This window comes from Nyctibius grandis, chromosome 5, assembly GCF_013368605.1.
Source record: "Nyctibius grandis isolate bNycGra1 chromosome 5, bNycGra1.pri, whole genome shotgun sequence".
In the NCBI taxonomy this organism is placed as follows: Eukaryota; Metazoa; Chordata; class Aves; order Nyctibiiformes; family Nyctibiidae; genus Nyctibius; species Nyctibius grandis.
In genome coordinates, this window is record NC_090662.1 from 15,722,694 (window position 1) to 15,744,095 (window position 21,402).

Consider the following 21,402-nt stretch of genomic DNA (forward strand, 5'->3'; position numbering starts at 1 on the left):
AAATTCTGAGCTGCTTCTAGAAGATAATTTCAACAAACTAAATAAAACTATTTTCAAGTTGGAGTAAATGAAGATTTTTCTGGGTTTATGAGGTAATGAAGGGCAAGTGTCGTCAGTTGTTTTTTGGCTCATACTAGTCAGAGTTTGTATTTCTAATGTTAGTACTTCATGATTTGTGCACTCACGTGTTCACTCGCTCTCTAAAAAAATGCAGCTGGTGACTGTTAAGAGACATTAATGTTTTAAAAAAGACGTTTTTTCTTTTTGGACTCTAGAAGGTGAAGTCTTCACCCAGTAGTGTTTTTACCTGGTATTTCTTTTTAAACAATTCTATCATGTAGTAACCTCACGTGGGGAAAAGCTAGTAAGAAGAAATGGGCCACCAGACATGTTAGTAGGACACTTTCAAGTAGACATGAAAGTACTGTATGTTGTTTTCAGAAAGCTAATGATTAATTATATTCTTACAAAAATGTTACCAACAAATGTTAGTTGCTGGTGCGTGTCGTTTAAATCAAACTAGTTTCACTTCATGGCATAACAAAAAAGCCTCTATTTAGTATCTTAATGTCTAAGGAAAACCACTGATATCTATTTCAACTTCAGGTTCAGAAATACCACCTTTATTTAAAAAAATCAGTTCAAGGAGTTATTAAGATATTTGTGATGGGGAAATAGACTTCACACACAGTAAAACTAAAATTAGAAAAGTGAACCAGGCTTCATTTGTGATGTGAGTCAAAAGCCACTTTGGTTTTGGATACTGGTATTTTGCCCTGCTTTTCAGTGTCAAAAAACAAAACCAAAACCACTGAAAAACCAACCCACCCAGAACGTCGGGTAACTGGGTTTATTTGAAGTTTGTCTTACTTAGTATGATCCGAACCATAGGGTGCGATGAAAAAGCTACAAGTTACAGACTAAAAGCGTCTCAGTCATGAGAGTATCTATATGCTTGCATGCACACATGAATGTAAGCGCTGAGGAACGGCGGTAAGGAAGGTGTAATTCCTTGTGCTCGAAGAGATCCTCCTGTTTTAGTACCTCTTTGTCTTTCTTATCTTCCGTGTTATGGTTTAGTGCCTATAAACCATAGTTTGTGTATTAAAGAAGGCACTGCCTTTCACTACAAAACCTTCTCTCGCAGATTTTTATCCTTTTTTTCTATGCCGAGATAAATGGGTAAGCGGCTCGTTCGGCTGGATTGGCCCTGTTTGGGGGTGGGGTTGGCAGAACCGCGCTCTGGGCCCCGGGCGCGGTTCGTGGGGGCGGTGCGGCGGTGCCGCCGCTAGGTGGCAGTGCGGGGCCGCGGGGGGCTCCCCCTGCCCGCTGCCGCTGGCTGGCGGCCTGCGGCCCGGGTCTGGCCTGCGGCTGCTGTGCCGCCCCGCGGACGGGGGCAGGCAGGCTGGGGCTCCCTGACAGCGTGTGTAACAGGCTTTTCTGTCGCGGATTTGCAGGTTACGACACGTGTTTCAGCATGCACTTTTGTGAGAAAAATTTTGTAACTCTCCAGACACATAAGTTCTCTGCCACTCTGGAAGCTGCATTGTAACTGAGAGGGTTGGGTTTACCTTTTCTCTTTTTTGGGGGGGCGCGGGGGCAGTTGTTAGGGTGTGTGAGTTTGTTCTTACCCCCCTTCCCTTTTTTGTACACTCCTTTAAACAGGAGCAGTAGGCAATTAATTAGTAGTTGTGCAACAAGTACCTGTAATATATTAATTGTATTTATTCTTCTGTCTTTTGCATTGCAGACCAGAATCTGTAGAAGCTAGCCCTGTGGTAGTTGAAAAATCGAACAGTTATCCGCACCAGTTGTATACCAGCAGCTCGCATTCACACAGTTACATTGGTTTGCCCTATGCAGTAAGTTTCATGCTAAGTATTCTGTATAAAATAGATTATGTAAAATCTGCCATTCTTAACTGGAAAAACTCTGATTCATGCTTACATTTTTATATCTTATTGCGAGTTGGGCAAGTTGACGAAAGATGGTTGATTAGAAGCAGTCTGCAGAACATAATAGACGTATATGTAAAACATAGTTGAGAAGGTAAAAAACAAGAATGAGGAATGACAGAAACAAAATTTTCAACTATTACTAAAAAATAAATCTCTGAAGTTCTTTACAAAGTTAATTCCTCTACTTAGGCTTAAATAACCATCAGTGTATGAACATCTAAGAGCTATAACTTATCTTTCAACAAAAATCTAGGACCATAACTATGGTGCTCGGCCTCCTCCAACGCCTCCAGCTTCTCCTCCTCCATCAGTGCTTATAAGCAAGAATGAAGTAGGCATATTTACCACTCCCAACTTTGATGAAACCTCCAGTGCTACTACCATCAGTACATCAGAGGATGGAAGCTATGGAACTGATATTACCAGATGCATTTGTGGCTTTACACATGATGATGGATATATGATCTGTTGTGACAAATGCAGGTAATGAATATTAAATTAATTAAGAAGGTAAAAATTACTTAAAACTTCAAGCTGCACTGAAAGTAAGCATAACTAAATGGTGTTTTAATTATGCTGAGTCATAGGAAATTTCCTTCCATCAAAACAGTGTTTGAAGGTTGTATGGCTTTCTGATAGGCGAGGTAGGTGGTTAAGGCCAGTGAGTATTTTATATGTTATTCCAGTCTGTCTTGAGTACTCATATTAATTTGTTCATGCCTTTACTTGTGCATTGTTGTTTAATATGGGTATATCTTTTTCTCCTCTAAAAAGGATCTCTTTGGTATTTTGTCCAAGTTACTTGTTAGTATGGTGAAATAAAGACCTAGGGATTGGTTCTTCATCTGCATATACTGAGTAATAAAGCATCATGGTAAATTATGTATATGTATATTGAGTAACTTGCAGGATACAAAATAATCTGAAAGAAACTTCTCAAGTATTGGTTTGTCTGTGCATGATCTTTCTGATAAGAACCCTTAATTTTCAAAGGACATGGTTCTAAGAATTTTAATAACTAGGAAAAGAATAACCTAGATGCTTACTGGAGAAGCTGAAGTTAAATCTTCAAATTTCTGTGTTCATGCTTGAGCACTTACTTGATAATAGCAAAATAAGCGGGTCCTATTAAATACTTGGACTTGGAAAAACGAGCTTAGAAATTGTTAGAGCTCACACGCTTAACAGAAGACAAATCTCATGTTTCTGGACTTACTCCGTGTTAGCCTGTATTTTTACATTCGGTACACTTAACGAATGCTGCTGAATTTATTAGGTACTCGTGTATTTCTAAAATTATTGTTACAGCTAATTAAAACATTACTTTGATCTCCATTATTCTGTCTGCTTATGTAACAAGCTTGTTGTTAATTTTTTACGGTCCTTGACTGATAACCTTTTCCCTTATTTGGAAGGTATTTAGATGTTCTTTCAGCAGTGGAGCTGTAGGCAGTCACCAGTTAGAGTCTGCTTCTTTTGAGGAAGAGATTCTCTGAGGAGTTGGAGAGAGTTGTGATAAATTCACAAGTGGGAAGATAACAATGATTTCTGTGTCCCAGTTCCTTCTAGCAATGTGGGGATGAGCATAAACTACTGTCCTAGGTTAGCCTTCGGTCTAGCAAGCAGCCTCTCTTCCCTGCCTGTGGGAAGCAGTTGAAGCTCTTCCAACACTGCACAACAGTGCTAGCAGTCATATGGGGTGTACGTATAAAAACATATATTTATATGCTCTATTAAAATATGTAAGTAAATAAAAACATATATTTGTATAGATATTTTATATAGAAAAATAAAAATAATATTTAGTATATATTTATAAAAAGAAATTGAATCCTTTTGTTTAAAAAACAAAATTCCCTGTTACTATGTAAAGCATAAGTCTTGTTGCTAAGGGTATTTGTCTCTATCTTGTTTTCTATTGTGATAATTTACCATTTTTTATTTCCAGTGTTAGAGAAAAATTTCCAAGAGGGAAAGTGAGTCTAAAGAAGCAGAGAGACACCGGGAGACAGCCACAAGATTGGAATTACAGTGATCAGTGGAATACAAAATCAGCTAGCAGAGTGGTGGCGAAGACAGTGATTGAGATGTAGTTTTAGGCAGTATTCAATCTGAGTAAAGATCATGTTGAAAAAAAGCATGGCCCACTCGTTCTCTGTGCGTGTGTGTGTATTATGCATACAATTTTAAAAATTGTACTTAAAATAAAAAGATCTTTTTTTGTTTGTTTGTTTGTTTTTTTAGTGTCTGGCAGCACATTGACTGCATGGGGATTGACAGGCAGCATATTCCTGACATATATCTGTGTGAACGTTGTCAACCAAGGTGAGTAGTTTGGTTGATTTCGAACTCTAAATAATTAGAAGGAGCAGAGAATATAAAAAGGGGAGGTACTGGAACAACCAACAGATAAAACACAGCCTGTGTAGCATAATCCTGGCAATTCTAGTTAAAGGAGCTACGTTTCTGACGCAGATGATCTTACCAGTCTCCATTCCATTGTTCACAGTAGTCATTGTTTCTCCTCACTAGGCAGCAGAGAGAAACCCTTGAAACGCTTATCGAAATAGCAGTGATTCCTGAATCTTTTCTCAGGCTGATACATAGACAGTCCATTCCGTATTTCGTTTCACGGCTATCGTGTTGAGAACCCTTAACGGCAGTGTTTTCGGGTCAACTTCACCACCAGTATTTCTCAGTGGCTTTTGTGTTTATGGCCCCATTCCGCTATGCTGCAGGTGCTCACTGGGAGGATTTCTTGCTCTGGAATGAGTATTTCTTGCTCTGGAACTTGTATGCCCCCCCCTTCCCCCCCCAACTTTAAGTTATACGGCATGATAAGGAGGGCATTTTGTTCTGACTGTGTGGTATGTGGATTATACCTGACTGTCATTACTCTATCACAGCACAACAGCATTGATTGCTACCTGTTACTTATGTTGCAGATTGTTAATTAAACAGTGAATAAAAGATATGCGTGTTCAGAACATTTTAATTACCTATAAATGATTCTTTTATTTCTGAGAAATAGTTTGGACCTTGTTGTCATAGAATATTTGTGTTGTGTTGTATTGTGACTATTGTTTTGAAGAATCTGCAGGAAAATGGCTTAATGCCTGCTTATCTGTAACCCGTGGACCAACTGTCAATTTTTCTTCTGAGCTATTAAGTTTCATTGTGTTTTCAAGTGATTTGGATACTCATACGTGCTATGCATTAAAATGGAATGGAACAGTCCACAACTGATGTTTTTCTAAGTATCTAAACATTCAGCTAGTCTACTGTTTATTCTGCAATAGTCAATGTAAAATAGTAACAATGAAAGGTCTGTTTTAATAGTTAGGTTTATTGATGCATGAGTGTGAAGAATGTAATAAAATTTATTTTTTTTAATTTCAGGAGTTTAGATAAAGAAAGAGCAGTGCTGTTGCAACGAAGGAAAAGAGAAAATATGTCAGGTGAGTAAACCTTAAAGGTTTTTCCTTAGTAAAGCTTATAAAATAAGTATATATCAACTGCATAGGCTTAAGAGTGTATACTCAGTTCCTGCAATTTTGATAGCCTTCAGCATATAAGGTTTGGTAAACAAATGCTTTTTACTGTCTTTATCATTGCTAAGATAACATTATATCAGAATTGTTGCAGGTCCACGTGTTTTATTGAAGATTGTCAGCACTGCCTTTTTTCATGTCATTGTGGAATAATTCAATCTTTTGAACATTGTTAAAGTTTCGTAATAATGAATGTAGCTTTTATAATAACTAGACTACTTTGAGTAAGCTACTGAAGATAAGATGGAAAAGGTCCACGTTTCTTATTCTGCAACAAGAGAGGGTTAATAAGTCTACTTTCTTTTTGGAAAACAGTCATTTCACAGCTCTGTCATTTTTTCTGACATAATATAGACTACTCATATCCTCATACTAATCTCCTAAAACTGTTCCATTATAGGTGATATTCCTGTCTCTAAGAATGACATAATTGAGATTTAAAACAATCTAGCATAGTTTTGAGAGGGGAATTTTAATTCTGATTTGTTGACTGTAGATTTGGATGTGTGTATTGGTATGTTTTGGGGTTTGTTTTGACAATGAGAAAAATTGCTAAACTTGGGTAATACAATTATATGGTGTTCTGAGGGTTTTTTGGCCTTTGATAACTAGATGAGGCTTGTAGTGCAAGTAAGTACTTCTTTCAATCCCTGTTTTATGAAATTAGCTCTCCTACCACTTACAGAACTTCAAAACTCAGCTGGCCTGACTTGTCAGGAGTTCTGTCCAGCCATTACCAAAATGTGTCGTGGGTTTCTTGATTGACAGGTGATACTTTCAAGCTCTATTACAAAAGTCATAATTTGGGAGGAAGTCATCCTCCTAAACTTAACATGTTTTATGTTCAAATCATGTCTCTGAAGTACTGGGGTATGTGCAAGTGTGTGTGTGTGTGCGCACGTTAAGATTTCTTTAAAAAATACCATGTAGATAAGGTCCTGCTGCCTACTTCATATGCGTTCAGAAAATTCTGAAGTGTGTGATGTGGCCTGGAAGTGTGTGTGGCTTGATAGTGTTTCTTGGTGCAGTTGACGTTTTCTGCTCTCCAGTGCTAAGCTGCCTGAAGTGCCTTAAGGGCATTAATGACTTATTTAGAACACCACAATCATTTTTTGTTCTGTTTTCCTTTTAACAAAACCAAACTTTGTAAAGTTTTGGTTGACCTGCTAGATAGTACAATTTTTTTTAGAATTTAAAATTAATTTTTGCTGATTCTATTAAAATAATAGAACAAGTAGATTTAGAATTCAGTTGGAGTTAATGCGTTTGCTAAGTGGTATGATGATACTGTGAGGATGAACTTGAATTTACATACAGGATAGGGGAAGTTGATGGTCTGAGCTATATAAGCTGTCTCTTAGGATCTGTAGCCACACTATCTGATAATTTACTATAAACTTAAGAGAAGAGAGAGAGTCAAAATCTTAGCAGGAGCTGAAGAGGTGGTAGCTTTGAAGTTAGTGTTCAGCCCTCCTTAAATCTGATGATCAGTCTTACATCCGCTCTATGCATTCAGTAGGAAAAGAAGTACCGAGTGGTAAAGCTTAAGGATCAAAACAGAGTAAAAGATAAATTCTAATCCTGTTTAGTCTAAGACTCAGTTGAAGTGCAATATTAATTACTGTGATTTATAATCTATAACTTGAAATGAACATATGCTTGCATCTCTAGTTAATTTTCATTTAGCCAATACATTTGCTTGGCTAAACGTCTTTTTTGTATGTTGACTGATATTACATGATTCAGTGAGACTTAAATTAATTCTGCGTGTGAACTGTCTACCATGAGACATTAGTAAAAATGGCTGATTTTCATACATGATTCCAAGCAGGAAAAGCAGAAGTGGCATCAATTTGAATGTATCTATTAAATGTTTTAAGTATTCAACAGCAGCAGAATGTTACTAGTAACTTACGTATTACTAAGTTACAGGTGTTTGATTAAAGGTACGGTTGCATTATTTGGACGTTCTTTGATGAGTAAGTATATATATAGGGCTTTTTTTTTAGGCTTACATATAATAGGACTTTTCATTTAGATATTAGAATATTTTAAAGTGTAATGGTTTTCATTCTAAAGAGTTGCTGCTCTAGTCGTGTTGCATCCAGAGCTAAACAGTGGGGAGCAAGTAGTAGCTCAGTTGATTTGCCTCAAAGAACGAGCTTTTAAGTGAACATTTAACATGGTACGAAATCTGGTGAGTGTCTTAAGCTTTTATGTGTGACCACATCACCTCTTTTCCTGGCAGCATTTATAGTCCATTGTTCCGGGGCCTGTTGGTTGTATGTGGTGGTGTTGGTTTTGTTGTTCTGGGATAACAGTGTCATTCTAATGCAGCTTGCTGTGTATTGGGTTGCTTACTATGGTTCAGCAGAGTGCGCACCTTTGTTAAGCCCCTGGTCAATTATATGTGGGACGCTTTGGGTTTGGTTTTTGTTGGGTTTCGGGTGTTTTTTGGTTTGTTGGTTTTGTGGGGTTTTTGGATTTTTTTTTTAAGATAATAGTATCTATACGTGTAACTTGTTCACGGATGTTGCTTCAAGCTGTCTGGTCTTGAAATTGGTGCTGATGAAATCACTTGCTGCTTATGGGGAAGTGAGGCTGGGCCCATAACTTTCTGTGAAATTGGGAGAGCTTGTATCTTGCCTTCCAAGATGTAAAATCTTTCCTTAGTGTGCTTTGCTAAGGCTCTTCAAAGTGAAAGCCGGTTATGTAGGTTAGGAAGGAGTGTCTCAAAACAACTCTGTGTAATTGTATGTTCAGTTGAGGTAATTATTCTTTACAGTAAGTTAGGGCACAGTGTAGACAATAATATTGAAATATTGCTTCTCTAAGGAAGACGGTGTTCTGGGGGGTTTGGGGAGGGGAGAGGTGTTTGGCTGTGACATAATGATTCTGTAGGCACTAGCGTATGATCTACAAACACTGGCAATTTCAGGAGGGCCTTGGGTATTCATTTCTCAATCGTTGGTTATGCTGCTATTAATTCTTCTTTGATTAGACATTTCTTCTTTCTATGTGTTTTTTTAATGCTAGTTCAGAAAATAGTCCCAGCAGAGATGTAAACAAATTCAGAAAACACCAACAGCTCCTAATATATAAAGTATAATTATGTGCCTAATAAATTGTTCAAAAGAAAACCAAGATGGAAAAGTGTGATTGCTTACTATGCACAGAAGAATCCTGTTCAGGAATGTTGCGGACAAGAAAAATCCAGAGTAACCAGTAGCTGGAGTTCTTTATTTAGTAAAGAAGGTTTCAAGAATTAAGACCAGTGCACTGATTAAGGCAACATCCTTCTGAGCTCAGAAGGAATGTTTTCTCTGCTCTCATATTAAGTATTTGTAAAGCTTGCTTCTATGCAGTTTCAAAAGAAGTCTTGCTTAGTGTGAAGTATATTTACTGAAGGCAGTATGTTTGGAAAAGCTGCAAAAATCCGAAAAGTCTATACTGAGCGCATGTGAACAGCAGTTTCCTATCTTTGTGCACCATCTCTCTTTCAATCCTCCCCGTACTTCACAGCCTTTTATCTTGACAGAACTAGGGTAATCTTGTTTCAGGTCAGGAAGTATATTTGTCTGACATAACTGCTGATGTATGCTAAATTTCAGGCTTTGGCTTTTAGGTCTGCGGGTGCACAGCACAAAGAAAAAAATACCTGTTGGTTTGTGTATGATCTTGTCTTAACGAGTAAAACAGATTTCCCTTTTCTCTTCCCTGAGTAGCAGAATGTTATTGTTAGGGGATTTTGAGGAGAGAAGGCTTTTGGCTAAATTGACGTATTTACCCTGAAAAAGGCATTTGACACTGCAAATTGCAGCTGAAATAGTTGATTAGGACTTACACATGAATAGGGCTTCACAAGAAATGCTGGGCAGTCATTAATTTTAATCCACTCTAGAATACAGTCATCAGAGAGGATCCTAAAGCAGTGTTACAAGTAAAAGCTATATATAAGTGGATGAGTTAAATAAATTTTTTTACCATTTTTGTTCTGATTCTGATTTTGCTTATAATGGAATATGATAATATAATTCCATTCAAAGAGTGGGATTAATCTGGTATCTTTTGCTTACCTGGCATTGCAAACATCTGTTAATTACCTGCTTCTCATTGGTCATTCATTTTCATGCTGTTGCAACCGTTGGTGAAATTTGCATGTGAGTGCTTGAAGCCTTTGTCAGTATGCATTTTTGTTTTTTAAAGGCAGGTGTAGAGCAGTGAGTGTTCTTTCTACAGTATGTGATTGTTTACAGAATGTTCTTTGTTTTAAAGATGGGGATACCAGTGCAACAGAGAGTGGCGATGAGGTTCCTGTGGAGCTGTATACTGCTTTTCAACATACACCAACTACGATTACTTTAACTGCTACAAGAGTTACAAAAGTCAATGATAAGAAAAGGAAAAAAAGTGGAGAGAAAGAACAGAACATAGCAAAATGTAAAAAAGTAAGTGAATGCGATTTCTCTTACAACTCCGTGTTAGAAATTATAGCTATGTGACATCTCTTACCAAGAGAGACTGGTTTTAAAAATCAAGCTGTTGTTACTAATAATATTTTACTACCTGGGTTTAGCATGAAATGTAGTTCTCTGCAGTAAATGATACAGTCTTCCCTGCCTCTCCCCCCACCCCGCCTTGCTCTTAATTCAAGTTAATATGTACATGAAAGTTCAATTTTATAATTGAGGCAGAATTTGTAAGGAGGAATTGCATGTACTGGACCACTCGATATAGTTAGAGGTGGGGCAGAACAAGCTTTGGATACCCAAAGAAGAATTCTGTGTCTGAAAGTCTTCAGTTGCGGTTGTTCAGAAATGTTTGCTGTCACTTGTCCTGATGTGACTTCATATCCGTTTATTTGAGTTGAAATTGTTGGAAGTGTCCTGTCAGAAAGTTAGCTACTAAACTACTTTGGTAAACAGGATATTGACTTTATACTGTTTAGCTACAGGTGTAAACAATATAATATATGTGAAAACAAATAAAATATATGTGAAGGAGGAAAGTACATGGAATGTCATAAACTAACAATTTCCTTTCTGCAGTTCAGTTTTGCTGGCTTGGATGAGAATTTTGTCCTTTAAAACTTGAAGTCAGAATTAGTCATCAGTATCTCTTTGGAAATCTTGAGTAAAATGTTTCCTTTTGAATCAACGGTTCTGAATTTAAATTTACTACGACATATTCTTGTGTTACCTCCCAACATTGTGTGAGATGATTTAAATAATGGGCTTTTGTTGTAGAATTACAAACTTTTGAAAGAAGTTAACATTATAGGACACCTGTGATACCTGCTTCCCCCTCCCCTCTTTTCACAAATAGTATAGTAAAGGATGTGGGCAATCTACAGGTTTACCTGATAAGTATTCGGTGTTCCATAAGTAACTTTACAGTTACTTTGCCTTGAATTCTGAAATATTAGTCATGTTGTAATATGGGAGGATGGTAGGGGGTACTTGCACTACTAGCTCTGACGTCCAGTATGCACTTAGCTTGGAATGCTGAATTTGTTTTTAAAATGTATTTTGTGAGATGTAACCTGTTTCCTTCTTGAGATTTCAGTGTAGTTTGTTCTGTTGTTGTTGTCTTGCATGTTTTATTGAGAGTGGTCCACATTGAAAAGCTGTTAATTTGTTAATAGATTTGGAATTCCTTAAGATATTTTGTATTTCCTCCAAAGAATATAAATATCTAATTTTGTTTCAGGCATTTCGAGAAGGATCCAGGAAATCTTCACGAGTAAAGGTAATGTGATTTTGTTTGGGTTTTGTTTTAAACCTTAATTGTATATTACGTAAATAATATGAAGCATCAAGATTGCAGTTGGGGCTATACATTAAGCACTGAAATACTCTTGATAACTAGTGTACTATGTACGCATCATAGCAGTTTTAAATTAAGGTATGACCACTACATGCGAAGTTAACAGAAATAGTATAGTGTAAATTTTTGTTCTGAGGATACTTGATTTTCAAGAGCCAGTGGAGGAACTAGGGCTCGTTTGTGCTATGCAAGGGAGCAAACCTGAATGCACACCTCATTTGAACTTAGCTTCAGCTTTTCATAGCTTTAAACAGCAAAATAATGGAATGGCTATATTGCATTTGAAAGCTAAACTAGCGGTTCTGCTCTGTCATACCTCCATGTATTCATCTGGTGGGACTCTACTGACTAGTGCTGGCGTAGTTTAAGGAATCGTGTTGGGATGTTTGCCTTGTAAGATTTGTTACAGCAGTTTTTAAATTTTCTGTGAGATAAAAATACGCATGATGTGAAGACTAGATATCTCCCATAGTTTATTCATCCTTGGGGTGTATAAAAACAAGTGGGACACAATTTACGCTTCAAATGTATAAGGTGTGACTTGCGAGTAGTAAAGACAGAATTGGGGAAGAAGACCTGTATTTTGTGCTTTTTGAATATGATGTTTGTGAGGTTCCATTGTGTTTTTTCATGGTTTTCTTAGCATCACACATTTTAATGCTGTTTGTGTGTATGGTTCTCTTGATGCACAAAATAAATGTATACAGGTAAATTGAATTGCTGAACTACTTGCTGTTTTATTAATGTTTAATAGTGTCTCTGCTCAGGTGGATAGAAAAGGGAGCGTTGGTTGGCTGCTGCTGTCCATAAGGAGCATTGATTGGCTGCAGCCTGGCTGCTGCTTGTGAGGTCTGGAGGTACAATGGCACTTTCTTTAAAAGTGAAAGGATCTGAAGCACCGCAGAAGAAAATTGTTTAGTGAGGAGCAGATAAGGGGAAAAAAATGATCTGTGCAAAGCCTGTAACATTAGAGTCAGAACCTTAATGTCGTAGGTATAGGATTTGTGAAGTTTAGTAAGATGTGAAGCAGAAAAAAGGTACAGCATAACCCTTGAAATTGAAAGGGGAAAATCAAATCTGTGTATTATAGGATGGAAGCTGGAGTTCTTTACATTTGTGTATGTTCACAAAAGTTGAGTAGGCAAGGAGATCCAACCCTCCAGCTCCTGCACTCATAGATTCATGATGCAGTGCAGTTGTGGGAGGAAACAATGTCCGTCTCCATTCTCATCCCTCTAAAAGCTAGAATCTCTATTGAAGGGGGAGTGTATTCCTGAAGTTGGGCGGTATTTATGAAATGATAAAATTACTAAAAGGACAAATGTAATGCTACTGAATTCAACTCAGTGCTTTTAAGTAATGCAGAATTTTGTATCGGGCTTCCTAAAAAAAAAAAAAAAAAGCTTAAATCAATGGCATACCTTTGCCCTTTATTTTCTGTCTTGTTGTAGACTTATTTTTTAATATCTTTTCCTTACCTTGTAATATCTGGTCACTTACTTTAATTTTTAGGGCTCAGCTCCAGAGATTGATCCTACTGACAGTTCAAACTTTGGATGGGAAACTAAAATCAAGGCATGGATGGATCGTTATGAAGAAGCAAATAATAACCAGTACAGTGAGGGTGTCCAGAGGGAGGCACAAAAAATAGCTCTGAGATTAGGCAATGGAAATGACAAAAAAGAAGTCAGCACCAGCAATCTGATTTTCAAACCTCCGGTAGAGGTAATGAGCTGTGCCATGTTGTGTTATTGCATGCTGGTTTTGTGCCATGACAGAGATAGCCATTTAGATGCCTTTTAGTGGGGGGGGAAAAAAAGGGACTTCACATTCTTTTTCTCTATCTTGTCTCACTAGATCTAAGCATCAGAGTTTTAACAGCTTTTTCAGAATTTGTAATTGATTTTTGTACATCCTGTATCACCCCTGGTTATGTTTACACTTGCATATCAGTTCTCATAAAAATAGCGAAGGTGTTAGTCTGAGCCTGAACATTGGATTGTCCTTACGCTGTCTTTTGTGGTGGGCATAACACAGTAGACTTTGCTGCTGTTTCTGTGCTCTGTGAGGAATATCAGGAGTGGTTAAAGTAGATAGAAGCATTGAAGCTGGAATCTCTTTGTCTGCTATGCGTATCAACTTGTTAATTGGCCACACTTTTCTTAAGGTATGGTAAGTATTCTGGATGTTTAGGTACTCGGAACAGAATTTCATTTACTGCTTCATTTCATGAAGAATGTTTCTGATGGTAGGTGATACTCTTATAGTTGTTTGTTTTAAAATTACTCTTGTGATCCTGCAATTTCTAGTTTATGAAGAAATTGTTTAATGTCTTTTTCTATCCTTAACATTAGTTACTTATCAGCTTAAAATCAGAGCCATATAACAGACCTTAGCATTTTGTAGCAGAAAACTTGAGGAGTAGTTACTGTAGCAGATTAATGGAAGCATCTTTGCTTCTTTTCCTCAAAGACCATCATGGCATATGGGACACCCTCCTTAGAGGAATATCCCTGCTTACAGACCCTTTTGCCTACATAGAGGCTACTTCCTTTTTGATTGGCGATGACAGTTATGAGGTGTGAGTTCACTAATTGTCAGGGTATGTATTGGTTTTTAATTAAAAGCCATCCTTCCATCTAAAGATATGAAAATAAATTTGGAAACTCTCTCAGGATTCGTTTTTTATCATTTTATTTTCCCGTTCTGTTTCTCCGTGAATGAATCATGAACGTCCTTTTATGTCTGCATGTTTTGTTTTGTTTGAAGGAATTGAAGCCTTTTGAAAGTGTTATGCAAAACAATGCAGCAATTCATCCAAGTAGTGGTTGAGAGTTAAGTGCACTAAAGGATATAATACTTGAATTGTGAGAACGTGAATATGTTGGTTTTCAGCCATGTACTGGAGAGCTAGGGCTTAAGCATTGCTTGAATCTAAATTCGTAACTAGTTGCATTGGTAGGGGAACAGGACAGTTTGATCAAATCAGTCTGGAGGTTTAATTACAAAAAGGAAGGGGTTTTAGTTCATGTAGAATTGTTCAGTAGTTAGTTGTGAAAATATAATCTGCTGTTAATAATAATGGAAAAATGGTAGAAAATGATACTTCATAAATTGACTTCTCTCTTTATAGAGTTACGTGCAAAAAAACAAGAAAATTTTAAAAGCTGCCAAAGACTTGCCTCCTGACGCACTTATTATTGAATACAGAGGAAAGTTCATGCTGAGAGAACAATTTGAAGCTAATGGATATTTCTTTAAAAGGTTTGTTCATTCCAAATGGTTTAATAAGGTTAACTGTTAAAATGCTGTTTTACCAAACTCTTGCCTCAAGTACTAGCGGGTCTTAGTTACTAGCAGTGTCTTGCATTTTACTGTTTGATTAAAAATAATTGCAGCTGGAATCTGGTCTCCCCATTCTCCAGATATCCTTACAGATCTGTTCTTTTTGTGTTCTTCCCTGGTTGCAGGAGTCCTGCGTTCTCAGTTGAGCAGTTGTGCACCTTAAACCAGAGACTGGCAGGTTCTGCCATCCTAAAATAATTCAGAAAGTAATGGCAAAGACATTCTCTATTGTGAGAGAAACAGATTTTAAGTCCATCAGACCGAGAACGGAATTGGACACAGGTCAACTTGGGGCCATTTTACAGCCAGAGTTCTCTAGTTGGTTAAGTTACTGAGCAGTGCATGACTGCTTCCTTCTTCCTGTGGATCACTTTCAGTGCTGCCATTAACTGCATGGACACACCTACTTGGGAAATTGCAAGAGGCCTGCTGGAGGAGAGAGAACACAGGGCTTTTGCTCAGTAAAGATGGAAGGGTTCCCTGACACTTGTAGTAGCAGAACTTAAAGTACATTTTGGCAAAGCATTCCTCTGCCCCCTTTCTTCGGAAGGGTTGGGTGCTAGTGATACTGCAGGTGTTAGGCAGGGCTGTGGAGGTGTTATTTTCTATTTTTTTTTTTTGATGGTTCTGTGGGGCACCTAAATTTGTACCTGAATTTCATTTTAGGACCTGCCATAAGAAAAGTTTAAGAAGGATGAAGAATCTTACCCTTGTGTCTTCTGTGTCTAGTGCTTGCCCTGTTACTGTTCCTCCCTTTACATGCTATGCAGAAGAACTACATTCAGGGCTATAACTCAAACTTTCAGTATTCTGAGAATACATTTGGAGAATGTACAAGTTAGAATCATGAAACACAAATACAAACATGTTGTTCTCAGATTAGCCCACAAATTTGGTGTATCGTGCCAAACATCGTGTTACAAAGCTAACTAATGTGAAGAATAAGTGATATTTAGCATCTTTAAAAATGATAAAACTCTGTTTTTCTTGTATCTTTTTCAGGCCATACCCATTTGTTTTGTTCTATTCCAAATTCCATGGGCTAGAAATGTGTGTTGATGCAAGGACTTTCGGAAATGAAGCTCGATTCATCAGGCGTTCATGTACGCCAAATGCGGAGGTGAGCATATACATAAAGTTAAATTAGGTTTTGTTTGCTTAAAGTCCCCTTTTCTTTGAGTTTCCCAACTGGTAATTTGAGCAATCCCTACAATTTTTATACAGGTACTTAAAAAAAAAACCAACAAAACAAAACAAAAAACACAAAAAAAAACCCAAACAACAAAACCAAACAAAAAACCCTAGCAGTAATTCATTATAACATAATAATGTTCTCTTGAATATAGGTGAGGCATGTAATTGAAGAAGGAACAATTCATCTTTATATTTACTCCATCCATAACATTCCAAAGGGAGCAGAGATTACTATAGCATTTGATTTTGATTATGGGAATTGGTAAGTATTTGAGCATGCTGTTTTAAAATACATCTAATGCGTATTAAGTTATGTTGCGATTCAGACCGGCTTTGTTTTTATATCATTTACTTTCTTGCGTGCTTTAATAATGCAGGGCTCCTTAAGCACTGTATTGACAATGATCAGTGTGTGTGTGGGCAGGGTTTCTTCTGTATTTCTGTTAATGCATATCTGTTGCTAATTTCAGCAATGTTGCAGTTACTTCTAAATGATGTGGAAAAGGTACAAGCTTAAATGAATATGAATAAAGATATACTATGGAAATGTGTTGTATATAGGTGTCCTGTAGGGTGGGGAGAGTAGAGGGAAGAAAATGTAAAACTATTTGGTCATGCCGTATTTATTTCAAAGTGCCTCTGTAGTGTAACTCCGGGAAGACAGCGTCCATGGCATGTAGTTATAAATCACGTTTGTTTAATATGTGATTAAGAATGTTCAAATACACCGAATGCTTGGTGCCTTAGATTCTATAACCTATTACACGTATTCCTGAATATAACTGCTACTCCTTTGATAAATTGGGGAAAGCTCTAATAAATATTGCCATTATCTGTAAGCATTGTTTTGAAATGGTAAATAATTGGTTAAGTTCCATTTGCATATGTAGGACCTGTTATTCAAACACCTCTTTGAAATCTGATGGCAGAATAAGGCCTTTGAGTGAGATAATCTAGTAATGATTTCTTTGGCTAGTAGGAAATGTTCTAGGGTATAGGTACATTGTGCAGGAACACCTAGGCTAATACTAACCTTGGAAACTGAAGCATTGAAGAGCCTGTTTCTGTATGTGCACTTGATCGGGTCCAGAAGCAGTCCAACTGTTTCACGTTTTGCTACCCCAAGGTAATACAGTTTTCTCTGGTATGCTTATAAGTCAGTTTGGGTGCTCTGCTGTGCAGACATGCCTGCGCTACTTCTGGACCTGAACTAGTTATGTCCATAGAGTACTACCTGTATTTATCAACTTGGATTCAGACTAGCTCAAGATAAGTTGCGCTGTTAAGTGTTGTAGACGTACTCCTACATCCCTGTCATGCAAACAACCTGAGAAATTTCCTGGTTGATAGGTTTTCTGGGTTTTATTATTTATCCTTTTAAAAGTGCGTAGTAGTTGTGTTTAGTACAGCTGCAGCTGACAGCCTGTGTAAGTTGAATGGGTTTGAATAACAGTTCCTATGTATCCAAGTGGAACTTAAAACTGTACAAAGTGACTCCTGAGTTCTTTCAGGTGTGCTCGTTCTGTAAATTGTGTCTACCTTGCATAAGGCAAGAACTCTCTGCCTTCCATGCATCTGTTAATTTCTTTAATGTGGTGGTTATATTTCCACCCAGGATATACTCAGGTTTTAGATGTCTTCTGTCTTTTAAGCAAATGCTAACCTTGAATTTCAAAGAATTCCTTGTGGCAAATGGCCACAAATTCTGTTAACCAGTAGATGAGATTTTTGAATTATAGTAATATTGTGTATCTTGGTGAAAATTTGAGTCAACTGCTTTTAATCTGGTTGGTTTACGTCATAGCGGCTGTCTAATGTGAAATGTATCAGCTTGTGTGATTTAGTATTGAAAAGTCTCATTGCTGTACAGCCTAATCAAAATATACTTTCTTGCATTTAATTACTTCTAGTAAATACAAAGTGGATTGTGCTTGCCTCAAAGAAAATCCTGAATGTCCAGTTCTCAGACGTTCTGAGCCTACAGAAAACATCAATACTGGATATGAAACTAGAAGGAAAAAGGGAAAGAAAGAGAAGGATGTTTCAAGAGAAAAGGAGACTCAAAATCAGAACATCACATTGGACTGTGAAGGAGCAGCCACCAAAATGAAAATCGCAGATAATAAACAGAGGAAGCTCTCTCCCCTCAGGCTGTCCATTTCTAATAATCAGGTATTGACAGAAAGATGATCAGAAAAAAAAAGTTTTTAAGCAGAAATACTCTGCTTTTGTAGTTATTAAAGGAATTTTAACAAGGCACTGAAAAAGGATATGGAGATTTATCAAAAATTGTAATGGTGGATAAGCTGTTCAGAATTTTCTGTAATATTTTCAGTTTTCCTTAATATTTGATTGTATTTAAAGATATGTTGGTTCCCATACCGGTTTTAACAATATGTTTTTCCTCTGAATTTCTTTGTGGATCTCTAATGTGAAAGCCTCATGTGATGCTTTCAGGAGCTCCCAGTCCATCATGAAGTGTCTTGGTTAGGTGCGTATGTTACTCAGGAGTGTAGTATTTTAAACATAGTGGTAAGTGACCCTGCTCCTATAACAAATAAAACTTCAACCCAGAATATTAAGCGTTGACTGCAGCTCTGTGTTTAATAGAGCTCTGCAACTCTTATTAAAATAAAGTTTGAGGAGTTGGGAGAAGGAAGGTGTGTTTTGAAGCTGAATTCTGGATAATAGGTGGATAGTATGGTAAAACTACCTGGTAATATACCATGGCAGTCAATTTTAAATTAATCTTTCTTTTAATATGTCAGTTTGAAAGAACTAGTGGGAGAGATCCATGAGATTAATTATTAACTTAATTTTGCAGAGCAGCTATTAAAGATAAATAACCCAAGCAGATGGTTACCTTAGTAACTGTCTATCTTTTTTGGGGGGGGGGTGGCAGTGATTTTTTTTCTTAGATGGTGGGTTTTGATGATGGTTTAGGGACAGAGAAAAAGGAGTTATTCTGGGAGGGAGCCATTTCGTAGTTCTTTTAACATCACTTAGGAGTGAAGGAATCACAGAATCAGTCAGGTTGGAAGAGACCTCAGGGATCATCGAGTCCAACCGTTGCCCTGACACCACCCTGTCAACTAGACCATGGCACTAAGTGCCATGTCCAGTCTTTTCTTAAACACACCCAGAGATGGTGACTCCACCACCTCCCTGGGCAGCCCATTCCAATATCTAATGACCCTTTCTGAGAAGAAATGCTTCCTAATGTCCAACCTGAACCTCCCCTGGCGAAGCTTGAGGCTGTGTCCTCTTGTCCTATCGCTAGTTGCCTGGGAGAAGAAGCCAACTCCCACTCCACTACAACCTCCTTTCAGGTAGTTGTAGACTGCAGTAAGGTCACCTCTGAGCCTCCTCTTCTCCAGGCTAAACAACCCCAGCTCCCTCAGCCATTCCTCGTAGGTCAGACCTTCCAGACCCTTCACCAGCTTGGTCACCCTCCTCTGGACTCGCTCCAACACCTCAACATCTTTCTTGAAGTGCGGGACCCAGAACTGGACACAGTACTCAAGATGCGGCCTCACCAGTGCCGAGTAGAGGGACGATCACTTCCCTAGACCAGCTGGCTACACTATTCCTAATAGAGGCCAGGATGCCATTGGCCTTCTTGGCCACCTGGGCACACTGCTGGCTCATGTTTAGCTGTCTGTCGATCAGCACCCCCAGGTCTCTTTCCGCCAGGCCGCTTTCTAACCACTCTTCCCCCAGCCTGTAGAGCTGCATGGGGTTGTTGTGGCCGAAGGAAATAAGGTAAAAATGAGCATATTGATCCCCAGTTTTCAGAAGATCATCACATTGTTCTGGGGTTTTTAGTAGCTAAATAGCTTAAAAATACTTGGAAGCCCAGAAGGCATGGCATGTTACTGTTCAAAATTATGATTTCCAGAGAGGCAACATTTAAACTTTCTCATCTTAAGTGATTTTTTTTGTTTTAGCGTTTGTGTTTTGTTTTTTAACAAGTGATAACTGGTATTTGGAACCTTCTCCTGAGCTTTTAATGTAATATATAGTGCTTATATAGAACAGTCACAGGAGAACTCATGTTGTTTTTCAAAACTGAACTTAAACCAGTAGGAATTGTGAGAAGAACAAAGCCGTTAAAACGTGTATCTAAACGTAGAAGCATAGAAGCCAGTTAATTAGTAGCTTTTTTCCTGGGGTGAAATCTATACTGCTAAAGTAAGGAAAGTATATGGGAAAATGTAAATATACTTTTAAGACAGATGTTAAAAAAAACTTTGTCTAGTCCTGTCTGTAAAAGTGGAATTGCATATAGGCCTAGTGAACACTTAACTGTTTTCAAAGGTACTGTTTCATGGTTGGTTGGTTTTGTTTCATTTTCCCAAAACAGAAAACCATTATTAGTTAGCTAACTCTTGTCTTTCCTTGTGGTATGAGACTCTCTATAAGGACAGTTTAAATGGAAAATGTGACTTTAATAGAATACACATTGGAGCTGAGAAGAACTTCTGTGTAATTGTTTGTTAACATCTCCTTTGACATTCATTCTATTTCACTGAAACAAATGCTTTTTTTTATGACTGTAATGTAAATCTCCTAATTTTTTAACTGATTATAAAGTGGCTAGATCAGTGGCCAGTGTTAGTACCCAGAAGTTTCTTTTGGTTTGGAGGTTTAGCTCTAGTATTTTGTTGTTGTTGTTGTTGTTGGGGTGGGGGAGTGGGGATGGAATCTCAAAATTTCGATAAGATCAGTATACTAAAGAATGGGGTTTTTTACATTTTTGTCTTGATTTATTGGCTTGGCTACTTTTGATGAAGTGATCTGAGGATTGTTAGTTCTGTGTAGCTTTTTAGTCTTCCCTAGTTTGCAAGAACAGCAGAGCTTCTGTAAAGCAGTCATTTACGTTTTTCAGGAGCCAGATTTTATTGATGATATAGAAGAAAAAACTCCTATTAGCAATGAAGTAGAAATGGAATCAGAGGAGCAGATTGCAGAAAGGAAAAGGAAAATGGTAAGTTGGGAAGCAAGTAGCTGCCTATGTTGTCACAAAGGCTTAGTGACACCTCCTCTTCCTGTGTTAATTGCTGCCTTTTTGTAGGACTGTAGAATCTGAGTATATATGAAGTCAGATCCTTCTTAAATGCAAGACTTGCTGTTCCAGAGCATATCATCTGGCTTGATCATTGCTTTCTGACAAAAACCTGCTTTTAACTTCAAATGTGTATAACTTTTTATTGTCTTTAAAAAAGACATTGTAGAAATCATCTAGTTTTTATTTTCTTCGCTCTTTGTTATTGCATGTTATTTTTAATGGACATTTTTATAGATCGTATTGGGAGTCAGGATTTTTGCCTGACTGATTTTTTTTTTTTTTTTTTTTTTGAGTTCCCAGCCTAAAAAGCCTCGGAAATCCTAATTTTCAGAGGTTGGTAAAGCAGTGTTACAAAGTATCACAAAGACTGGCATTTTAAAATGTGGGTTTTTTGTTAGCCATTCAAAATGTGAGGTACTAGTTAAATCAAAATCTCGGCCAAGCTGTATAATGAAATACT

At 37.5% G+C, this 21,402-nt stretch overlaps 1 protein-coding gene across 6 annotated transcripts in view; it reads left to right on the forward strand.

The window, feature by feature from the left end:
• Positions 1–21,402, forward strand: part of KMT2E (lysine methyltransferase 2E (inactive)) — a 65,186-nt gene that overhangs the window by 23,886 nt on the left and 19,898 nt on the right. For 5 of the 6 annotated variants that reach the window (XM_068400540.1, XM_068400541.1, XM_068400542.1 and 2 more), the window contains 12 exons: positions 1,751–1,862; positions 2,212–2,441; positions 4,203–4,283; positions 5,358–5,416; positions 9,785–9,957; positions 11,219–11,257; positions 12,848–13,060; positions 14,469–14,599; positions 15,683–15,800; positions 16,027–16,136; positions 17,785–18,046; positions 20,763–20,861. In XM_068400540.1, the coding sequence (XP_068256641.1) occupies positions 1,751–1,862; positions 2,212–2,441; positions 4,203–4,283; positions 5,358–5,416; positions 9,785–9,957; positions 11,219–11,257; positions 12,848–13,060; positions 14,469–14,599; positions 15,683–15,800; positions 16,027–16,136; positions 17,785–18,046; positions 20,763–20,861 (1,627 nt within the window). Of the gene's footprint in view, positions 1–1,750; positions 1,863–2,211; positions 2,442–4,202; positions 4,284–5,357; positions 5,417–9,784; positions 9,958–11,218; positions 11,258–12,034; positions 12,193–12,847; positions 13,061–14,468; positions 14,600–15,682; positions 15,801–16,026; positions 16,137–17,784; positions 18,047–20,762; positions 20,862–21,402 lie in introns of those variants that run through there. The other variant, XM_068400546.1, reaches the window with a different exon arrangement.